Here is a 19,580-nt window from a genome sequence, read left to right on the forward strand (position 1 = left end):
CTGAACACTTTCTGCTGGTAAAGTTCATTCTGTTTCTCTAAACTGTTGCTTCCCAGTACAAATGAACACTTAACTGGTGTGAAGTGACGTCTGTAATGGAGAACTCATACTCATGCCTATCCTGCTGCTGTTCCCTTACAAAAAAACCCAAAAGAAAAGACAGCACGTCTTACAGATCATCATATAAAAAGCTTTAGGCTGTAATCTTATTTATCCTATGCATGCGGCCGTATGCCACCGCACTTCAGTATAGAAACCAAGACATTGGTACACTTCTGCTTTGTTTTTGTACAATAAAAGATAAAATGTGCATTAGGTATGCTTGTACATGACATTGTACAATATTTACATACAATTCTTAATAGCATGAAATTTCAGGATTATCTATATACATATTGAAAATGTATCAGAAATATTTGGACTGTCTATTCTTCTTAAATATGTACGGTAATGCTCGTAGCTTTTTTTGTTGGTTTTACGATCTTATACTAGAAAAAAATAGTTAATTCAGTGAGCTGTAGACAAATTGCAACCAATGTTTTCCTCTAGTTTTGCTTTTTTTACGTCTCTACAGTTTGAACTGTATCGGTGATTGGATTTCCCAGCACCTTCTATGGTCAGTCATCAAGTCAAGTCGATATCATGGAAAAGGGATGTACCACTGAAAGTCCATGTGTAGCACCTGTTAGAGAGCTCAGATCGCATCAAGGCTGAACGGACAAAGTCTCCGAAGGCTTTGAGGACGTTCTTGGGCAGACACATTCAATGTTATCTGGATATCTTCCTCCTCTTAGGCTTCGGGAGCTTCACCTGACGATCCCTCTGATGACAGACACACAGAAACACAATGGTGACGGCTGCACAGGTAGACGCAGTAACAGCAATACTGTACGATGAGAAAGGGTATTTCTTCATGTCTCTCGGAGATCATGAACGGTGTTAACACTCACAGTGCCTGACATCTTATCCAGTTCACTCATGGCCTCGTGGATAGCAGCTTCCAGGTGATTATTCAGTTTCCCCTGTCTGTTGAACATTTATATCACACATTATTTACGTTTACACTAGTGCAGCCACACAGGGAAACATTTGGGTGCTGCAGGGACAGAAACACTGTTGTGTGTCAACTCTAAACTGCACAAAAACCAACCAATCAATGGTGTTAACGGACCATTCACAGAATCTAATCAGGTCCTATTTTACCAATTATTTGATTAATTCACTTGCTGCTAAGATACAGCCTTACTTGCCTTTGTAAAGCAACATGTAGCTTGTCCAAGTTACATATGACACCTCTTTACAGTTAAACAGCCAAACATGTAATACAAGTTTGGCTTTTCATGCTACTGACTGAGTTATTAACATGATATGTACACAACAATTAAATGCAATACTCTTTTACAGGAGTCTGACTTCCATACAAGTCAAACTGGTTTTATCAAACTCACTGACTGAGGGTTGGATTGTGATCTAGCTAGCTGCAGCTGTTAAAATCAGAGACCGTTGCCATTCAGACAAAATTGTTGATCACAGACTAGCAATGAGAAACGTGCTTTCATCTGCCTTGTTTCAAAAATGACCACAACTATGAACGGTAAATCTGCCACTGTTATCAAACTGCAGAGGTGCTTGCTGAACTGGAGAGCTTTACAGCTGCAGCAACAGGAACTGCAAGTGTGGCTTTTGGACAATAAAGGCAATAATAAGACAGAAAACAGATTTAAGATGCAGTCTGTTACTTCATGCTCAATATACAACTGGAATCATAGGTCATCTGGTCTGTTGTTTTTATTTACTGAAGCAACAATATAAAGGGCTGGTTTACTTACTTCAGGCCTCTTTTTGCAGCTCGGTCAAGTGCCTCCAAGTCATGAGTTAGTGTTTTTAGCTTCTCTGGCTCTACCTGGATGGAGAAAAGACAAAGGCATTCAGTGCATTCAGGATTTTTTGGTAGCAGATTGAGATTTTCCCGTCAAATATCAGGAGACAATGCTGAATTTTTGGCTGGTAAGATTGATTGGCCTACTGCACCAGCCAGTCTGATTTAGTCTGAAAATTCAAGATGGCTTACAAGATAATGGCAGGTGGTCACGGGTGGTTGCTTACCTTTGCCTGCTCCCGCAGCTGCATAGCAGCGCTGTGCACTTCGTCACCGGCCAGCTTGGCAGGCCAGGATGGGAAGCCCTTCAGCTGGCCCCAGACCAGCTCTCCCATGTTGAAGGTTCTGGACCGGTAGTGAAGCAGCTCTGAGGAGGGAGAGTCCGGTTGCCGCAGGTCCTCCTCGCTGCTCAGACTCTTTGTGTCTGAGGGGCTGGGCGCCATACCGTTGAAGTGGCCGTTGTAGTGGCTGTATTCTTTGGATGTGGCCAGAGGTCCCTCCAAGCTAGTGGAGGAGCTGGGCGACTGGTCGTCCCCAGTTAGTTCCTGCCGTGGAGGGCCCAGGACATCTCCGTAACCCCGGGTGGTGAAGTGGGGGTTGGCACCGTTGATGTGGATACAGCGTTCCACCGTCTGCTCCAGACGCTCCTTGTAGTTAGCAGGTGTCCGGTTGCAGTTGTTAAAGCGGTAGCCATCATCGTGAAAGGCCTTCTCATGAGCCATGACCAGGCCGTGGTCGTTGGAGCCCTCAGTGGGGCAGGGTGGGGCAGGGGCCAGGCTGGCGGGTCGCTCCATGCAGGGACTACTCCTCACTTGGGTTGAGCACTCGAGAAACTCCTCACCACCCCAAGCACTGTTGTTGCTGTGAGCATCGAAGCCCCCACCGTGCTGCGTCTCCCCGTCCCACTGCCCTCTGGGAGTGCCACGGCCAGGAGAACGAAAGTAGTCGTTGGCCTCAGGGCCGTCTGGAATGCTCTTTCCAGGTTCCATGTTCTTCTGACCCCGTCCCGGCCTCACCTGTCTTTGTCTGGCTTGCTGGGGTAATGCCTCTCCTTCCTGGTGCCTGTGCAGGACTGTGCTAACTACTTGGGGGAGGTTGACGGGCTCCCCTATAGATGCAGTGAAGGCACTCATGGCGCTGAGAGCAGGCACCGGACTCGCCTGTGTGGTCCCGCTCACTGTGGTGGTAATAGTAACGTGCATGCCCTTGCTGGCAGCATCCACAACGGCTCTGTAGATGGCGTCGACCGACTCTGGGCCTCCGCCGGGGCCCCTGTCACCGCCACCGGTACCCGCTGGAAGAACCTCGCCCTGGGGCTGTTGCCCCTCCCTGAACTGTGGGTGTGACAGCATCCCCGGCTGTGGACACAACAGCAAGGTCACAACATGACAACAAATGTTTTTATTACACTTTCTGAAATGCAACAAAACTCATCATCCCACCTGGTAGCTCTGGTAGAGGCAGGCCATGGAGCCAGCGTTAGCGCTGTTGCCGTCTGTATAGGGTGGGTTGTCAGTGAAGTGCTGCTGTCCCTGGTAGGCTGGACGGGAGACCACCCCCTGCTGCATGCCCTGGTGGACCTCTTGCTGGTACATCTGACCTCCGCCGGCGTTGACGTGTGGCGGCAGGCCTCCCATACCACAGCCAAGGGATGCAGGGTTTCCTGCAAAACCATTGGGACCATATAAATCCAAATTGTCCGTTGGCCTACCACAACACGAGCTGATGGGGGATGATCAGCCCAGCTTTCATGACACAGTATCCGTTAAATTACTTGCATTTCTACTTCTTTTAATAGCATATCATTGCACAATTCAAGCAGACTTTGCAAATAACCTGCATTATCAAATGCATTTCTAACCAGGCGTTAGCAAGAAATACACTGCAAAAACACAGAACTATCAGACACATCTTGTTGTGTTAAACTCAGGAAAGGTGAGTGTGTCTCAACACAGACTTTTTACAATCAAAGAAAAAGTTGACAATCTGCTGAAGCCGCAAACAGGTGGACACACTGCCAGATGTGCGGTCCAGACAGACTAGTTAGCAAAGCATTCAAGGACAGCACATGAAAAAATATATAAAAGCCACAGAGGTATCAATGAATGAAGAGAAAGCCCAGCAGCAATGTTATGCAGACAAAGGCGAATCCTAGGCCCAACGTTGCGTTGTTGTGCTGTTGTTGTGCTGTGTGTGTGTGTGTGTGTGTGTGTGTGTGTGTGTGTGTGTGTGTGTGTGTGTGTGTGTGTGTGTGTGTGTGTGTGTGTGTGTGTGTGTGTGTGTGTGTGTGTGTGTGTGTGTGTGTGTGTGTGTGTGTGTGTGTGTGTGTGTGTGTGTGTGTGTGTGTGTGTGTGTGTTGACTGGCAGCTGGTGCGATGCTACGTAGCTGAAGGGCAGCTGTGTGTGTATTTTTTTCCTCCTCTTTTCTTTCTTCCCCTCTCTCCTCTCTAACGCTGAGAGCCGCGACTTGGCCAACCCCCTTCCCCCTTCCTCCCCACATCCTCGGCTACTGCTATGATATAGTGACGGCTGTTGCCGGGGGAGGTTGCCATGGGAACCGAGTGATGATTGGTGGTGCTGTCCACTGCCAGGAAGCTTGTTGGGGGAGTTGGGTGGGTGGATGAGGGGGGCTACGAGGGTCGGGTGGTGTGATTTTATTCTGCTGGGGGATGGGGGGGCAGTCAGCTGGGTAGCAGGAGGTCTGGGAGGGAGGGTTACAATGAACTTTGGAGTATTTGTTGATGGCAAGCGTGGGGGGGTGGGCACGTTCAAAGCTTGCTAGCTGTCCAGAAACAGATGGTTAGAGGCTGATGCTAAAAAGCCAATGACTAGGCCACTTCCAAAGAGCTTTCAGTGCTCTTAAGATCCCCAACATGTCATCCAAATTAGCTTCAAGCATGGAAAATCAACGCAGCTACTCAGAGGCACAACATCTGCCATTTGGTGACAGAACATTCTTTTATCCCAAGCCTGTGAGTGCTTATGTGCTTTTGCCACTGGGGCCCCCAGAGAGTGGAGGGCCCTTCCTGAGGAGCTGAGGTGAGTAGATTCACTGTATCTGACTTCTGCATTTCAAAATGCACGGATGAATTTGGGACCACTAGTGGCACTGCAGGGTAGTGTTTTCATATCACCCTTTTGACAATTATGACACAAGATGCTCATGTGCATGATGAGCACATTTATGCTGACTGCAGAAGGGGGTAACAGCTAATGGCAGTAATGCACTATAGATCGTAGCAAAGCAGCAATATAAAAAAAGAGCAGAAGCCCCACAAACCAAAAGCTATAGATGACAGATACCATTTTTACCTTTGCGATACCTAAACTTGCGTAAAGGCTAACACGAGTACTCTAACAGCTGTGTGTTACTATCCATTTTGGATATGATAGGATTGCTATCGTCGTTGGCCTGGCTAAACCCTTTGTACAACATTAAATACAGAGAATGAACGCTAGAACTGAACTAAAAATGTCTTCAGATTATCAACATACACACATTGCTGTCCAGACCACAGCCAGGGCAATATTAGCAGTGAAAAGGTCCATTGCTCAAAAGGATTTAGCCATTAAATCTGTAGAAACACATTAGTGCGCAGATAGTACAGAGTGGCTACATTAACCCTGAATAATAAAAACAGACACAAGCAACAAGGCAACTGGTTGCCTCTGTTCCTCCTCAGTGTTCATCTCCATATGGTGTTGAATCAGACGCTCCGGCATGTTGGTTCAATTTTAATGCCAAATACAATATTTGCCATGGCCGTTTACATACAGCTTCAGCCATGTCACGTTCTCTTAATTCAAGCTGGACTTCATTTTGAGGAACTGAAAAGGAAACAGGCGCTGCTAAAATCATCACCAGTGTGTCAATACATGTACATTACCTCATGGCCTACACAGAAGTACCTGAATTTCAGAGAAATACAGAATAACGGGACACTTAGTGATAAGAAGAGGTGACCTGCAGCCGACCTTGGTGGTGTTGTCATTATAAAGCATATGAGGACACACAGACGCATAATGAATACATAAACTCATAGTTCAGTCCCACAGCGGCAGGAAAGGGGAAAAAAAACAAGATCTGTCTTTTCAGTGCTTTCAAAACAAACGCTCACATGAATGCACACACAAACGCACACTAACACGCACGCACGCGCCTAAACCCTCATCAAAGGCTTCACTCTGGTCCCTATTCAGGGTCTATCGTTACTATAGCGACCAGCTAGCTGGGAGAAGCTCTTTAGAGCGCCCTATCTGGGCTGCTTCCCTTAAAGCGTGATCCAGATCCCATTTCCATCTTCTTACACCATTGACTGATGCTAGCATACAAATAACACAAAGAGAAACACTGGCTGACTGACAATTAGCTGAGCTCCCAAAGATGAGGGGCCTGCTCATTAGCTCAGAGATACTGGAGGAGCCTGACTGTCTAGGCTCGGGGCCTATCACCTAAATCCTTTGGTCTTACTTCACTCACAACCACAGAAACGACATCTTCATCCAACCGGTAGCTTATCACGAAAAAGAGCCATTAACGGCACAGGATATTAACATCATCATCATCTGGCCAGAGGGTTGGTGTACTGCCTTTTTGAAAAGTCAGTGTCATGTCAAAATTATTTTCTATGTTTTTTATAAAAGGGCTTAATTTAGTGTTTAGGATTGTCATCATTAATGATCAGGGGAGCCTTTTAGCATCTTATTTCGTATATTGCCATTTCAACAACTGATCATTTTGGGATAAGAGTGTAATAACTAGTGCAATCAGTGCCATGCTTACATAATAAAAATAACATATTACATATTATGGCTCTACTGTGTTATTTTAGTAAGTATGAATTCAAATGTGAACATTTAGCAGCACATATACATGATGTGGGTAACCTTACATGGCTCTGAAAAGAGCACAGTGCATCATAAACTGCCTCACCTGTATCCGAGATGGTCTGTGCACAGCTTCCATCGCCAACTCCATGTGACATAACCACCATTGTAGTCCTCCCCATGCCATGTAGGAGGTTCTGCTGTGAGGGATGAGGGCCGGGATGGGACAGCGGTGGGGGGTTAGTGTTTGGGCGTCCCAGTGGCATGCCATCAGGGCCCACTGGTACACCTCCTGGCCCCATAGGCCCACAGTTACTCATGGAGGAGGCCTGCATCTGGGCTATCATGTCAGGAAACTGGCCTGGACGAGAGCCCAGATGGCCTCCAGAGGTGTCCATGTTCTGGCAGTGTTGCATGGCATCTCCCGGAGCCCGCAGCCTCTGCTGAGCTAGGAGGTTCTGCTGAGGGCCACCGGGGACCATACCTGTGCTGTCGTTGTAGTGCAGCTGTGCAGATCCTTGAGGCCCTGCACCAGGGCTGAGACCTTGACGATGACCGTTCCCACCCATGTTGTGGGAGCTCTGGCAGCTCATGGACTGGAGAAGCTGGGCCATGGAGGTGTTTGGGGGAAGGCTTCCCAGTCGGCCCACTTTTCGCAGCTGCTCAGTGGCACTGGGCCCTGCCATGTGGGGTCCTCCCATGCCGCGTTTGTTAAGCATGTTGTAAACCATGTTGTTGTCGTGGTTTACAGCAGTGCTGCCTGATGACTGCTTCCTTTTGCGCATGGGGTCCCTCTGCTGGGCCATGAGCTTGTCTCTAAGAGCTGCCCGACCACTCTGGCCCTCAGGAGTGTTGAGCAGCATGGTGGAGTTGGGCGGGAGCATTGAGTTTAAAGTGCTGTGTCCCTCCATGCCTCGAGGGCCGCTCATAGGGCCAGGTTGTCCACCACCTCCTCCATTACCTCCACCACTGGCCCCCATGCCTGCCATACCACCAGCACCACCACCAGCAGCCATGCCAGCAGGGCTGTTGCCAGCAGCGCTGAGTTTGTTTTGATTTGCTAGCTGTGCTTTGGCTGCGGCTGACAAGAGGCTGCTGGCAGGGAAGGAAGCTGCATTTTGTTGGTTGAGGATCTGGTTGAGGGGCATCCCAAGGAGTCCTGGGTGGCCCTTCTGGGAAGCGCTGGGGGTTGACAGAGAAGAGGATGATGAGGAGGAAGAGGTGGGCGAGTACATAGGGTTGCTGTGCTGCTGGGTGCCAAGCGAGTTTCCCATCCCGGGCAACATCTGGGAGTCTTTGTACTGATGGTGTGGATCAGTTTTGTTGGTGGAGGGGCTGGAGGGCATAGCTGGCCTGGGAGATCCCATGGCTGACCTGGGGGAACGAGGTGGGACCTTCATGTTGCCACAAGGGGCCTGGTGCCCCGAGGGCATTGCAAAGTTCCCATGGTCAGAGGAGGTGGAGGATGAGCGTGAGCGATGAGGGGAGGCCTCCATTCTCCCAAGGGCAGGTCCTGCCATGTGGACAGGGGAAGTGACAGGGGAGGGGGGCATGGAGGAAGTTGGACCACCCTGTTGCGTCCTTTGAACATGGCCGCCATGCCCCACAGGGCCAGGCTTCACTGTGGGTAAAGGTAAGTTGCTTGGCAAGGGAACAATGGCGGGAGGGGGTATGTTTACATTCATCATTTGTACCTGAGAGTGGATGTTAGGCTGGAAGTTGGAGGGGTTAGGGGCGTTGATTGGTGGTTGGCTGACTGGCTTGCTGGGGATGGGGTCCAGGATGCCTAATGGGTCTTTTTCAGAAGTCAACTGCCTTTTCTGAAGGGCACAGGATGGAGGTATGGATGGTGGAGGCGGTACGGGATGCACAGGGGGCTGTGATTTATGGTGAAACACTGCACGGGGCATATCCATAACAGGAGGGAAGTTCCCCCGAGGCATGTTCATGTTCATGACAGGGCTTTTGGCAGTGGCCGTGGGGGAGAGGGGCGTGCTAGTCCTCCCTGTCATGGCGCAGGATGGCTGGCCCACAGGAGAGCCATGGAGTATTACATTGGGTGGGGAAAGCGGCGTCCTAGTGTTCCCGTGAATGGAGGCTGAGCCAGGACTGCCAGCTCCTGGAAACCCACAAGGATTGGTCCTTGGAAAGCCATCAGGGCTACCCAAAGTGTCTGCACAAGGAGACTGTGAGCCATCTCCATACAGCTTTACACTGGAGGGAGGTGGGCTCAGCATCCCTCCGTACCCAACCCTGTAAGGGGATTTGGGGCCTGGCTCCCCACTGCCTAGCCTGTGCGGCCTGGGGTACCCAGAGTAGAGCTCGGGCTGCTGGGCTCCACCCATCTCCTGGAGTGGATATAGCCTCTGCTGCTGCTGCTGTTGTCCAGCTGCCATCATCATCTTGAAAGGATTCTTGCAGTCTGGGCCAACAGCATTGGGCTGGCCGTCGTGGGGCTTTGTCCTTATTGCTCGTTGAGACATGGAATGCGCAGTGACCACAGATGATGTACCTTGAGGCAAAACAAAGCACATTTGAGGTAAATCAAAACCAACACCTCGGAGACAAACATTTCAACTAATTAAAAAAAACATAGATTTCTATTTTATTAAAAATCACTTGCTACATTGACTTACAATTTTTGAATAACATTCAAGAGATTTCCTCCAAGTTTCACCAATATTTGGCTGGTTGCTGGAGTTTCTTTCAGCGGAAACAAACACTAAGAGCGCAGATTGAAACGCCAGCAAACGGCTTACCACTGTATATTATACTATGTATGTCTATAGGCTGCGATCAATCCGAAACATAGCTTTTCAGGTTAAAAAGGAGTTGAAACAACTGGATTTACTTGTACCTCCCCCTGGACTGGTCAGCGTCAGAGGCGGGTGCGTCCCCATGCTCTTGTGCAGCGTGGCCACAGCCAGGAGCTTCCTCTTGTGAATGCAGAGCTTGGTGACGTCTTCATCTGCTTTCACATCCTCTGCTGTCCTCTGCTTGACAGCCGCCCCTGGGTCGAAGTTGAACACCTAAAAAGGAAAAAGATTGGTTGATTGATTTGAACAGATTTGGTTTTTGTAAAAATGCTCCCACTAATTCTTGCCACATCTTTGGTTTCATTCTTTGCAGGTGAAAATTATGTAAATTACAACCCAGCCCAGTGTATTTCCCTTATGCTCGTCTCTTGGGACTGTGCTGCCCTCACAGTGATGTGCGAGTGCAATGTGAATAAACTAACTTGTATATAGAAAAATGGAGGGAGGAGAAGGTTTTGGGGGTTTTACATCAGCTTTATTAAAACATAAATAATAGAGCAGAGGAGTCAACATCTTCCCCAGACGAGATATTATCAGTCTGATAATGGCATGATGGCATGGACATGGTGTGTTGGGGACAAATTTAGCTTCAAGAAGGATAATCGACTGGATTACTCTATGTAATGTGATACAGTGGATGCCTCACGACAGCCCGACATTTGTAGTTAGGTCCTTCACAGAGATCAGTGGAGGTGGTCAGCTTAAATTTATTTCATACATGCTGAGCATATGGAATGGGAGTGGAGATTATGCTGCAGGAGTGGTTTGACAGCCTTCTCTGGACATTTTTATGCTCTTTTCCGCCATGAAAACTGGCCACTGCTAGATTTAATTGCAACTGACACTAATTCAAGCTGACCACAGTCCCCGTGTTCCATGAAGGACAAAGCTACAAACGTTTTACAGCCACCTTTCAAGCCGATAGGGGTGACTTTTGATACGCAAGAACAAAAACAAAAGCATTGCTTTAACAAAAGCTTTGCAGAAGTTGTTTTCACCTTTGTTTGACTAATGTGACACTATTTCCTCCTCACAGACATGTTTACTTTGTCCTCATTCTTCCATCTACCCATTTTCCCTTCTTCCAAGCTGCTGTAACAAATGTCAAATACATAATGTGTCCTATCTTGAGGCGGAGACAAGAGTGGCTTGTCTGCTCTGAATTAAAATGCCACGTAGTCTGAAGAGGCATTTAACTAACACTCCTAAGTGACTTGCAGCAAGTGCTAATCTGTAATAAGTAGAAAAGTTCCTGATCACCTATGATAACAGCTGCTCTACACTGCAGTCAAGCTTACAAGCAATCACCGAAATCAACAAACAGAGGCTTTTAATTCTTGAAAAATAAATGAAATGTTAAAATTAACAACCTTAAAATCTTATTCGGGTATAAATTTAATGTTTTCCCATTCGTGTTCGCCGAGTGCATCAATCTAACACATGCCATAGATTCAAATTAAAGTCTACAGAATATGACCGATTAAAACTCACGCACAGCTAGGCGTGCAGTGTCTCCACTCAGTGCGTTTACATGCACATCAGAAACCCGAAAATGGCCTTAGTCAGATTTTTTTAAGTTCCCCTCGTATACATGAAAGGTGGTTGAATGGGGAAATGCGAGTAACTCAACCTCCGGTACAGTAGGTGGCGCTTCGCCAACATACAGCTAGTCGGAATACAGCTTTTTTTCCCAGTTCACCTTTTTACAAAAACACAAGCGGGGGAAAATGGCCGACTTTTGGACAGAATTACAACAGAAACAGGTCTTTGTGGTAGTGATGGTTCTTGCTGTGGCGAAGTCCTCCCTCAGTTTAAAGGAAACACTCAATTGTGCCTGTGAATGTTCTCATTTGTCCAGGTCGTCGTTATTCTCAAAGCAATTTCAGTCAAAAGCAACTGGACTTGGTTATTTGTCTAGGAAGACGTTTCACCTCTCATCCAAGAGGCTTCATCAGTTCATGTACGCATCTGACCAGGCTGGGACTGGTCCAGGACCAGGACCAGGACCAGGCTGGGACTGGACCAGGACCAGGACCAGGTTGGGACTGGTGTGAGATCCAGGTATTAACCTCTCACAAGGCCGATGATGTCAATTGTTGTTGTTTTTTACGTTGTTTTCGCATCCTGGTTTATAACCCAAGGAGCATGTGCAGACGCGAAACCCGAAAATAAACCAGGAAGGCTGTTTACATGCACAGGAGCATGCCCATAAACCGAATACAATGGGGATTTTAAACTGCATGTAAACGCACTGACTGAAAATGCTGATTTTTTTTACTCTTGGAGGAGAAATAAGTCAATCTGCAAACAGCAGGGACGGGATCAGACACGAGTCCCGAAACTAAACCCAAATCCTGTTTGACGTCACCTGCTATGGCAAACTTAAACAACATGTGGTCGACGTCTTTTCCCTTTTTACCTTACAGAGATCAGCTGATGAACAAAGCTTGTTATAAAAATAATGGCCAAGAGCAACATTTCACGTACAAGCCACCTGCTAATGCAAGTTAAGGTGTGATTGGCAGCTTTTAATCCACCATGGGGGGCTTGTTTTGCTGTCATTTTTGGACATCATTTTAATTTAATTTGCAGATTGGGACTTTCCATCTTAATCTTTAATTAGGGCATCTTCTGGATTCCAGTAAAGAGGCAGCTGTTAAATCTGCACCCGACCACTGTGTTTTAAATGAATCAGGACAAAAAAAAAGTACCTTGTGGAGGATGAGTGGGCACTCCAGGCCGCATTTGCAGGTTCCATCTGTCAGCAGGTAGGTCTTCACCTGCTCCAAGTTGGACAGCAGCGAGCCACTGGGACTGTACACAGGGAAATAACAATTTTAGGCTGAGTGCAGCTACAGGGCACAAATACTCCTATGATATTATGCTGCAGCACTTGCACTGTTCAGTTAAATCAGTTAACACCATTTAGACTGAAGCTCCAAAAAACAAGGCAATATTCAGAATTTAAGTGAGCATCTGTATGTGGAAATATTACAAGGGTTTAGCTCCCCCACCATAATTGTGTGTCTGACTCAGAGGATGAAAAGAAACCATTGCACGCTGAATTGCTCCACTGACAGACATACAAACGATTTTTAGGTGGGTTAGCAGCTCCTTGAGGCAGGTTTCGCTGCAGGTTTTACAGGCTTGCAACCATTAAATCAAACAGTTAAATCCTCCCACTCCACAGTGGGATTCTTCCATCCATAGGAACGAAATATTGAATCATCATTGAAAACATTTTCACCATCTCTGAAGGAAGAGGATCCTGTACCGTACTGGCAGCGGAAAAAAGCAACTGGACGATATAATTTTGAATAAAAAAAATGTGTATTTTTCATTTTTTAAGTAGTCAATTACCAGTAATCATGCAATATTGTGATATATATCATTATCAAGCTATGAAATGACCTATATCTTTATTAGATAATCAGCCAGTCAATCACTCTAACACTAGAACTAAAGACCACTTCCATGTACAGGCATAGCTTGTAATTGCATGCACATCTTTCTCTTATCTGTGTATTAATTTAATTTATTGTGGGGCTTTTTAAGACTTGGAGACACTGTGCCATTGTGGTGTTTCTTTATCATTGCCCAAATGCATGTCTATAAAACCAGGAAATAAACGTAACTATAAGGAATGTGATCAGGAGGTCACAGCTGCAGTAAAGCCATGAGAAAGGAGAGGGAGCTTTGCACGCAAAACGTCTGACAGAATCTGAAAAATACAACCGATGAAACCTTACACTGAATCATCATCAGTCCCTGCCGCCGTGAAAACATCTACTGTGATGATCTACAGTTGCACATCCCTGAAGCGAACACACACACTTTAAATGTATAAGAACATGACCAAATACGAGTGTGCGGTGACAGTATCAGGCCACGGTCACAGAAGTAGACAGGATTCTTTCCAACACCCAAAATAAACCTGACACCAGCCAACTGCTGTAGTTCTTTGTGGCTGGTAAATACACATCCTAGTGTTCATATGCCGGGAAGGACACCGACTTCCACTCTACAAATCACAATGACACGTAAAGGATCCAATCCATTAGTTAAAGTCCCTGTTGCATCAGGTGGATTTTGTAAATGGATGATTTCTTAAAAAGGAGGCATTGTGGAATTTTACAGTTGCAATCAAAATTTACCAGAATTTGGTGTTAATTTCCCGTTCGAGCAAACACCTTCCCAAGAAGATGTTTAAGAGATTTTTACACTGCCAGATGCCAAATACACGGCAGTTTCACTAAAAGAAGTTGAGCGAATACACCATCAACAGTCTCTGTGTTTCTGTTCAGCTCCTGCAGAGCCAATCAATTAAGGATCCAAACATGCGGATAGTAAACAAACCTGTCGGGTGCTTTTCGATTTCGAAGGAATGACACTAAAACCTGATGTTTACTATTGATATATTGCATGAATGTCATGATATGTACAATTTAACTTATGTATGTTTGACCACATTATGCACGAGACATGAAATAATATTAAAAAAGTCAGTTTTGTCTGATCTACAGATTCATATTTGTGACTTGCCTGCTCTTATTCTTACCTTATGTATACGACCCCGCCACCATGATCCGCCTTGCGCTGCCAGCCAATGGGGACCTGCACAGGGACAGTCTGCCTCTCCTCTCCCGCCTCACAGTCCTTTCCGCCATTCATTGCTCCACTGGTTTTACACTCGACACCTCAGAGGTATATATATCAGACATTAACCAGTGTCTTCGCAATGCACATCATGTTTGTCTTCCAAAGCCGTGGTGGAGGAGGTGGTGGGAGGGTTACAGAGATGGGTGGAGCTGCAATTCAATGCTTCAATGTGGGACTCTGCTCTCAGGTGGAGCTGATGGCGTGGTGGGTGGGTGTTTGGGTGGGTAGGGTGAGGCGAGCTCACAGCAGACCCTACCCTTTCAGCTGCTTCATGGCTATAGTGCTGAATCGTGCGTGGACTTCCATTACTGCATCTTGTCATTCAGAGCCATCCGACTCGGGAAGATGCTGGCTGAAAAAGTGGGGATCAGGAGTTGCTGTGCTTTCACAGGAAAGTCTTCTATTACTAATTTTTTACCATTTGTCTTTTGCCGCCCAGGATACAGTCCCTCAGTCGGACAAGAAGAGTGTGGTCAACATATTGGTTCCCAAACGCAGTTGGGTAGTGGTATTCCCATGGTTCCTGTGAGATCAGAACAGAAGAGGAAGGCACATGAATGAATGGTCAAAGGAATATCTTCTACTGTTTAATGACGTGCGTGCTCTCTGGTGTACCTAATAGGGATGGGAATAGAGAACCGGTTCCAGTTGAGAACCAGTAACAAACTGGAATCATATGACTCCTGATTGTGACATTGCACATTGCAGAAACAATGAGCTTAAACTCATCGGTGCTGGAAACTTGCAACGCCTAAATAAAAACCGTAAGCTGTACAAATATCCTGTCATATCATCCACACTGTGTAGGCTGACTTTTGTTTCATCACAGAAAATAATCAAGAATGGATAAAGAATCGGGCCGATGAGCAGAATCCATACCGACATTGGTATCAATAACCTTTTCTAGTACTGTGGGGGAAATATTTAACCATAAACTACAAGATCAGTGAAAAGGCTTCTTATCTCATGCGACAGATATTGCAGGTGTAACATAAAACCTGGTATAGCCAATTAGGATGACATGGATAGACAACAAATATTTCAAACACTGGTAGATCAGACTGAACACAGTATATGAGTGATGGAGATCCATGCAAAGCCTTCTCTCAGCCGCCGGTGCTGCTGACTCATAACTGCCCCGTGAGCTGCTGAGACCGAACCCAGTGACACTACCACAGAGGAAGAGAGGTAAGGAGAGTAGTGCTACCAGTGGCACAGTAAAAATGAGGCAGCAGTTAAACGTCCGCTGTTTATCAGGAAATACGCAGCAGTAACAGTCACACCGCATCATCTCAGGAGAGGTGCGTAGCGCCCTATCAGAGAAACCACCGCATCGTTAAAATCTCATTTCCCAGAGCTCCATGTTTGAAAAAGGTAACAGAAAAACATGTTGGGTTCACATTGGAGGAAATGATTTATTTCTCCCAACAACTACTTAGTGCAGAGAGCTTAACCTTCATTTTTTAGGTTTCTATTTTGTATTTTGTGTTATTTTGTCTGCTCAGAAAGAGACAGGAAGGGATATGGAGAGGAGAGTAATGTGCTGCAAAAGTCCTGGAACAGATTCAGACGTTTTGATTAAAAATGACATCAACACCTCAGCCCAATGTGTTCATCTTAACCTTTGTGAAAGCATCTAAATCTGCCCCTTGCTAATGTGAAAGCACAAATTGAAATCTCACCATTTTACTGCCCATCTCTCTCACCGCCATTTCTTGACATCAAATTACATATGGTACCTGCTAATCTGTAACCTTTTTACAGCAAGGGGGGCTTTTTAAGATTATTTTTGCCTTTTAGCATCTATTGTCCACGGCAACAAGAAAGAGACAGACAGACGAAGAGAAAGGAGCAGAGAGGTGGTTGAACTCAGAACATTGTGGGCACATAAAAGCCTACCAGAAATGAGGTGTGAATCCAATTATTACTCTTTGCAGAGATGTAAGTGGACCAACTACAACTGTATGACATAGCGAGCCTATGCACATGGCTGGTGTAGCCAGGCTGTCGTTGAAGTACGCCTCTTCAAACATGTAGCTAAACGCTGGGGTTACGGCAGCTTCAGATGCACCAGGTGGGGGACACGAGGACTGTGATTTGTATATTTAGCCGAGGGATGTTTTTGCCGGATTAAGATGAAAAAAAGCCCAAAATATTTCAGCCCAATTGGGATACAAGGCATCAAATGTCGTGCAAATTGTGCAGAATTTTTCTTTTTCATTATGAATAGTTGCAATGGAGCCAGTAATATGTAGCTTCAGTATATTAGATTAGAAATGTTACATTTAAAGCCTTTAATTAAGTGGTGATGTGTAGAACGACATGTAGGTTGAATATAATATAGTGTGAATATTTATAAGAGGCTCAGTTCTAGCGATTCGTAAAGTGAACACAAAATATCTTCAAATATACAGATACATCTGGCCCCTCTCCCAATCAGATAGATTTCCAGCAGCTGGAGAGTGTATGGACCAATCACAATCATTTAAATCATGTGGGGCGGGTTTAAGACGATGACTGACAGCGCCACTGTCCAGTCTCCGCGTCTATTCAGCGCAGTTTACCAGACTCACGAAACTAAGGTAAAAGTGTCAAACTAGGCAGCGATGATCAACAATAAATCTAAATTCTGTTACTGTAACGGCCTATTTCCTGCCTTAAATGTTCTAGTTTAACGATTAGCCTGACGTCACTGCCTTGCATGTGAACTGTAAACTTTATACGAGCAGTATGGAACAAGAGTTAATGCAGAAAAGGACAAACACAGGCGCTGGAGACTTACAGCAATGCAGACGCAGAAAGAAAGAAAGAAAGGGAAAACATGTTTTAGATAAGAAACTGCATCAAAATGAGTGGAACGGCAGCCAAAGGTTCCCGAGTAACTGAATTTGCAGTCCATTAAGGATGTTCTTTCTCGACGTCCAAATTTGGAGGAATATGATCAGACAAAGCAGCTTGTGTGCATCTCATTACATGGTCAAGAAATTGTTTTCTTTCTCTTGTGTGCTGGTTTCATTAAAGTGGTTCTTTATGATTTGTTATTCTACAGTGAAATGAATGCATCCTCTTTGTCTCTTGTAGTGATCAAGGGAGCTTCATGTCTGGAAGTTGCCTGGAACGAAGGTCTAGCCAACCCACAATCACATCTAACTGTCTTGACTCATCCTGACCATATCTATTAGCTGGTACAGTAAGCTGGAAAACGGTCCGCCGGCTTGTGATTCAGCTCAGATCAAGATCTTTAAATGGTGTCTGGAGGAGAACACAACAAAAGTTGGACTATAGTAACACCTAGACTTGTGTGTGAGTGCCAAATGAATAAGGCTATTTAGTCATAACTGTGAGAGACTCTGTTTCAGTCTCAGTCCTACATACATCGATAAAAATGCATAGAACCTAAATGAGTCTAACAGCAGCTGTGCCATATTGGGATTTAAGGTCTGGTTAATTTCACACACACACACACACACACACACACACACACACACACACACACACACACACACACACACACACACACACACACACACACACACACACACACACACACACACACACACACACACACACACACACACACACACACACACACACACACACACACACACACACACACACACACACACACACACACACACACACACACACACACACACACACACACACACACACACACACACACACACAGTATGCTGTATGCAGATAAAGCCTGTTTCGATCCTGAAGCAGAACTGATCTCAGAACATTTCTGATCAGGTTTGTTGCTCATGTTTGATTATTATCCAGTGGGCTGCTGTTGAAGAGGAGACACAAATGTGTGCACAGCCACACAGACAAATTAGGATTGTGGGGCTCTTATATGTCACCTTGAAGACAGTGTGTAGGAGGTTTATCATGCAATATGTTCTATATACAGTGAACTAGGCACCGAATGCACTTGACATCTTTTGAGCACGACATTTTTGCTGCATTCATATCTGCCATCCACTTTTGGACCTCTGCATAAAAAAGCATTTAGTGCAAAGACAACATGGACTGTCATGTTGTCAAATAAAGCAAGAGTGGGAAATGGATAGCAGTTCAAGTTACCTGCACACAGTGTGTACTGTTGGTGGAGTATAATCCAGGGCATGACTCTAGAAAAAGAGAGTAAGCCGTGCAACATCAAAATGGTCAGAAACACTATGTCCTGCTGAACCACAGTAAATATACCACTGCTCTTCCCCAAAGTACATTAGATCCATTAATTCTTAAACCTAGCATTTCCATCTTGGCTAAAGTTGGCTAAAGCAAGCTTTGGGCTAAATGAGCCGTACAGTCCTGCAGCAGCAGCCTTCAAAGTTGACAGCCACACAAGTTTAGACTTTTCCCCTAAAACAGGAGAACATGACAACCGCTTGTGTACATTACCAAAGCAACCATAGGTGCTAACAGTCAATTAGCTTGGTGCACATTAGCAGATCAACTGTGCAAAGTGTTGCTTTAATAACGTTAACTGTTGTTTAGTTCATCATGCAGCTGAAAGTCCATCGTCTGTGGGCCTCTGTGTTAAAAAAGTGACCGTGTCAACAAGCGACATCAGTCTTGTCTGACTGTGCTTTTTGATGCATTGGACACAGCATCTGAACTAGCTATGGGGTTAGCATGCCAACCATCATCGTCCTAACGACCATTAGTTATCATGCCAACCGTCAGCGTTCCATTAACCGTTAGTAATCATGCCAGCCGTCACCGTTCGAGCGACCGTTAGTTAGCTTGCCAACCGCCAGCGTTCTCTCTATCGTTAGTTAGCCTAGCCGTTAACTACCGTTAGTTAGCCTAGCCAGCTTAGCTTGTTGTAACGAAAATGAATTAGAGGGCGAGCTCGGCTACCACTAATCACGTTTTAGCATTTTAATTGGGGAACCGTAACCGGGGGTCGTGCACGTCGAGGACCCGCAAACCCCATACCCCGACTTCAAATTGTCGAAGTTTAAAAAAGCAGCTTAATTAGGCCCCCGCGGCAGGTCTCGAGCCAAGGCAAGGCCAGGACCAGGGCCAGGGCCGAGTTAGCACGGGTTAGCTTAGCATGCTAACTAACAGCCGTTGCGTTTGCAGAGAGAGAGAGAGCGAAGAAGAAGAAGAGAGACGCTTTTCAGGCACTAACGTTTCTGTCTGCGTCAAATCAAACCGTAAACAGTCCCCTCTTACCCGGGCATCCCGGCGAATGCACACCGGTGCTGAAGCAGTGAACTCGGGGGAGCAGCGGTGCGGTTCCGACCTTTTAGAGGAATAAAGAATAACAAGCCTACCCATTAGTTCTCTGCCTCTGCTGGTTCCATAGACTGGTTCTCCTACACTGGGATATTGGAAATGATGGAGAGCCACGCTGCGCATGCGCGGCAGGAGCAGCCAGCAGA

The 19,580-nt window shown here is 46.1% G+C and overlaps 1 protein-coding gene across 1 annotated transcript; it reads right to left on the reverse strand.

Annotated features, from left to right (window-relative positions):
* Nucleotides 1–338: 338 nt before the first annotated feature.
* Nucleotides 339–14,491, reverse strand: mbd5 (methyl-CpG binding domain protein 5). Its single transcript, XM_083937616.1, has 9 exons — nt 14,081–14,491; nt 12,234–12,336; nt 9,564–9,735; nt 6,813–9,218; nt 3,322–3,542; nt 2,107–3,237; nt 1,830–1,903; nt 951–1,026; nt 339–822 (listed from the first exon to the last, which is right to left on the reverse strand). Exons 1-9 carry the CDS (start codon nt 14,191–14,193, stop codon nt 769–771), a joined length of 4,350 nt encoding a protein of 1,449 aa, XP_083793742.1. The 5' UTR covers nt 14,194–14,491; the 3' UTR covers nt 339–768.
* Between the last annotated feature and the right edge of the window lie 5,089 nt (nt 14,492–19,580).

This window comes from Echiichthys vipera (assembly GCF_963691815.1).
Source record: "Echiichthys vipera genome assembly, chromosome: 23".
NCBI lineage: Eukaryota > Metazoa > Chordata > Actinopteri > Perciformes > Trachinidae > Echiichthys > Echiichthys vipera.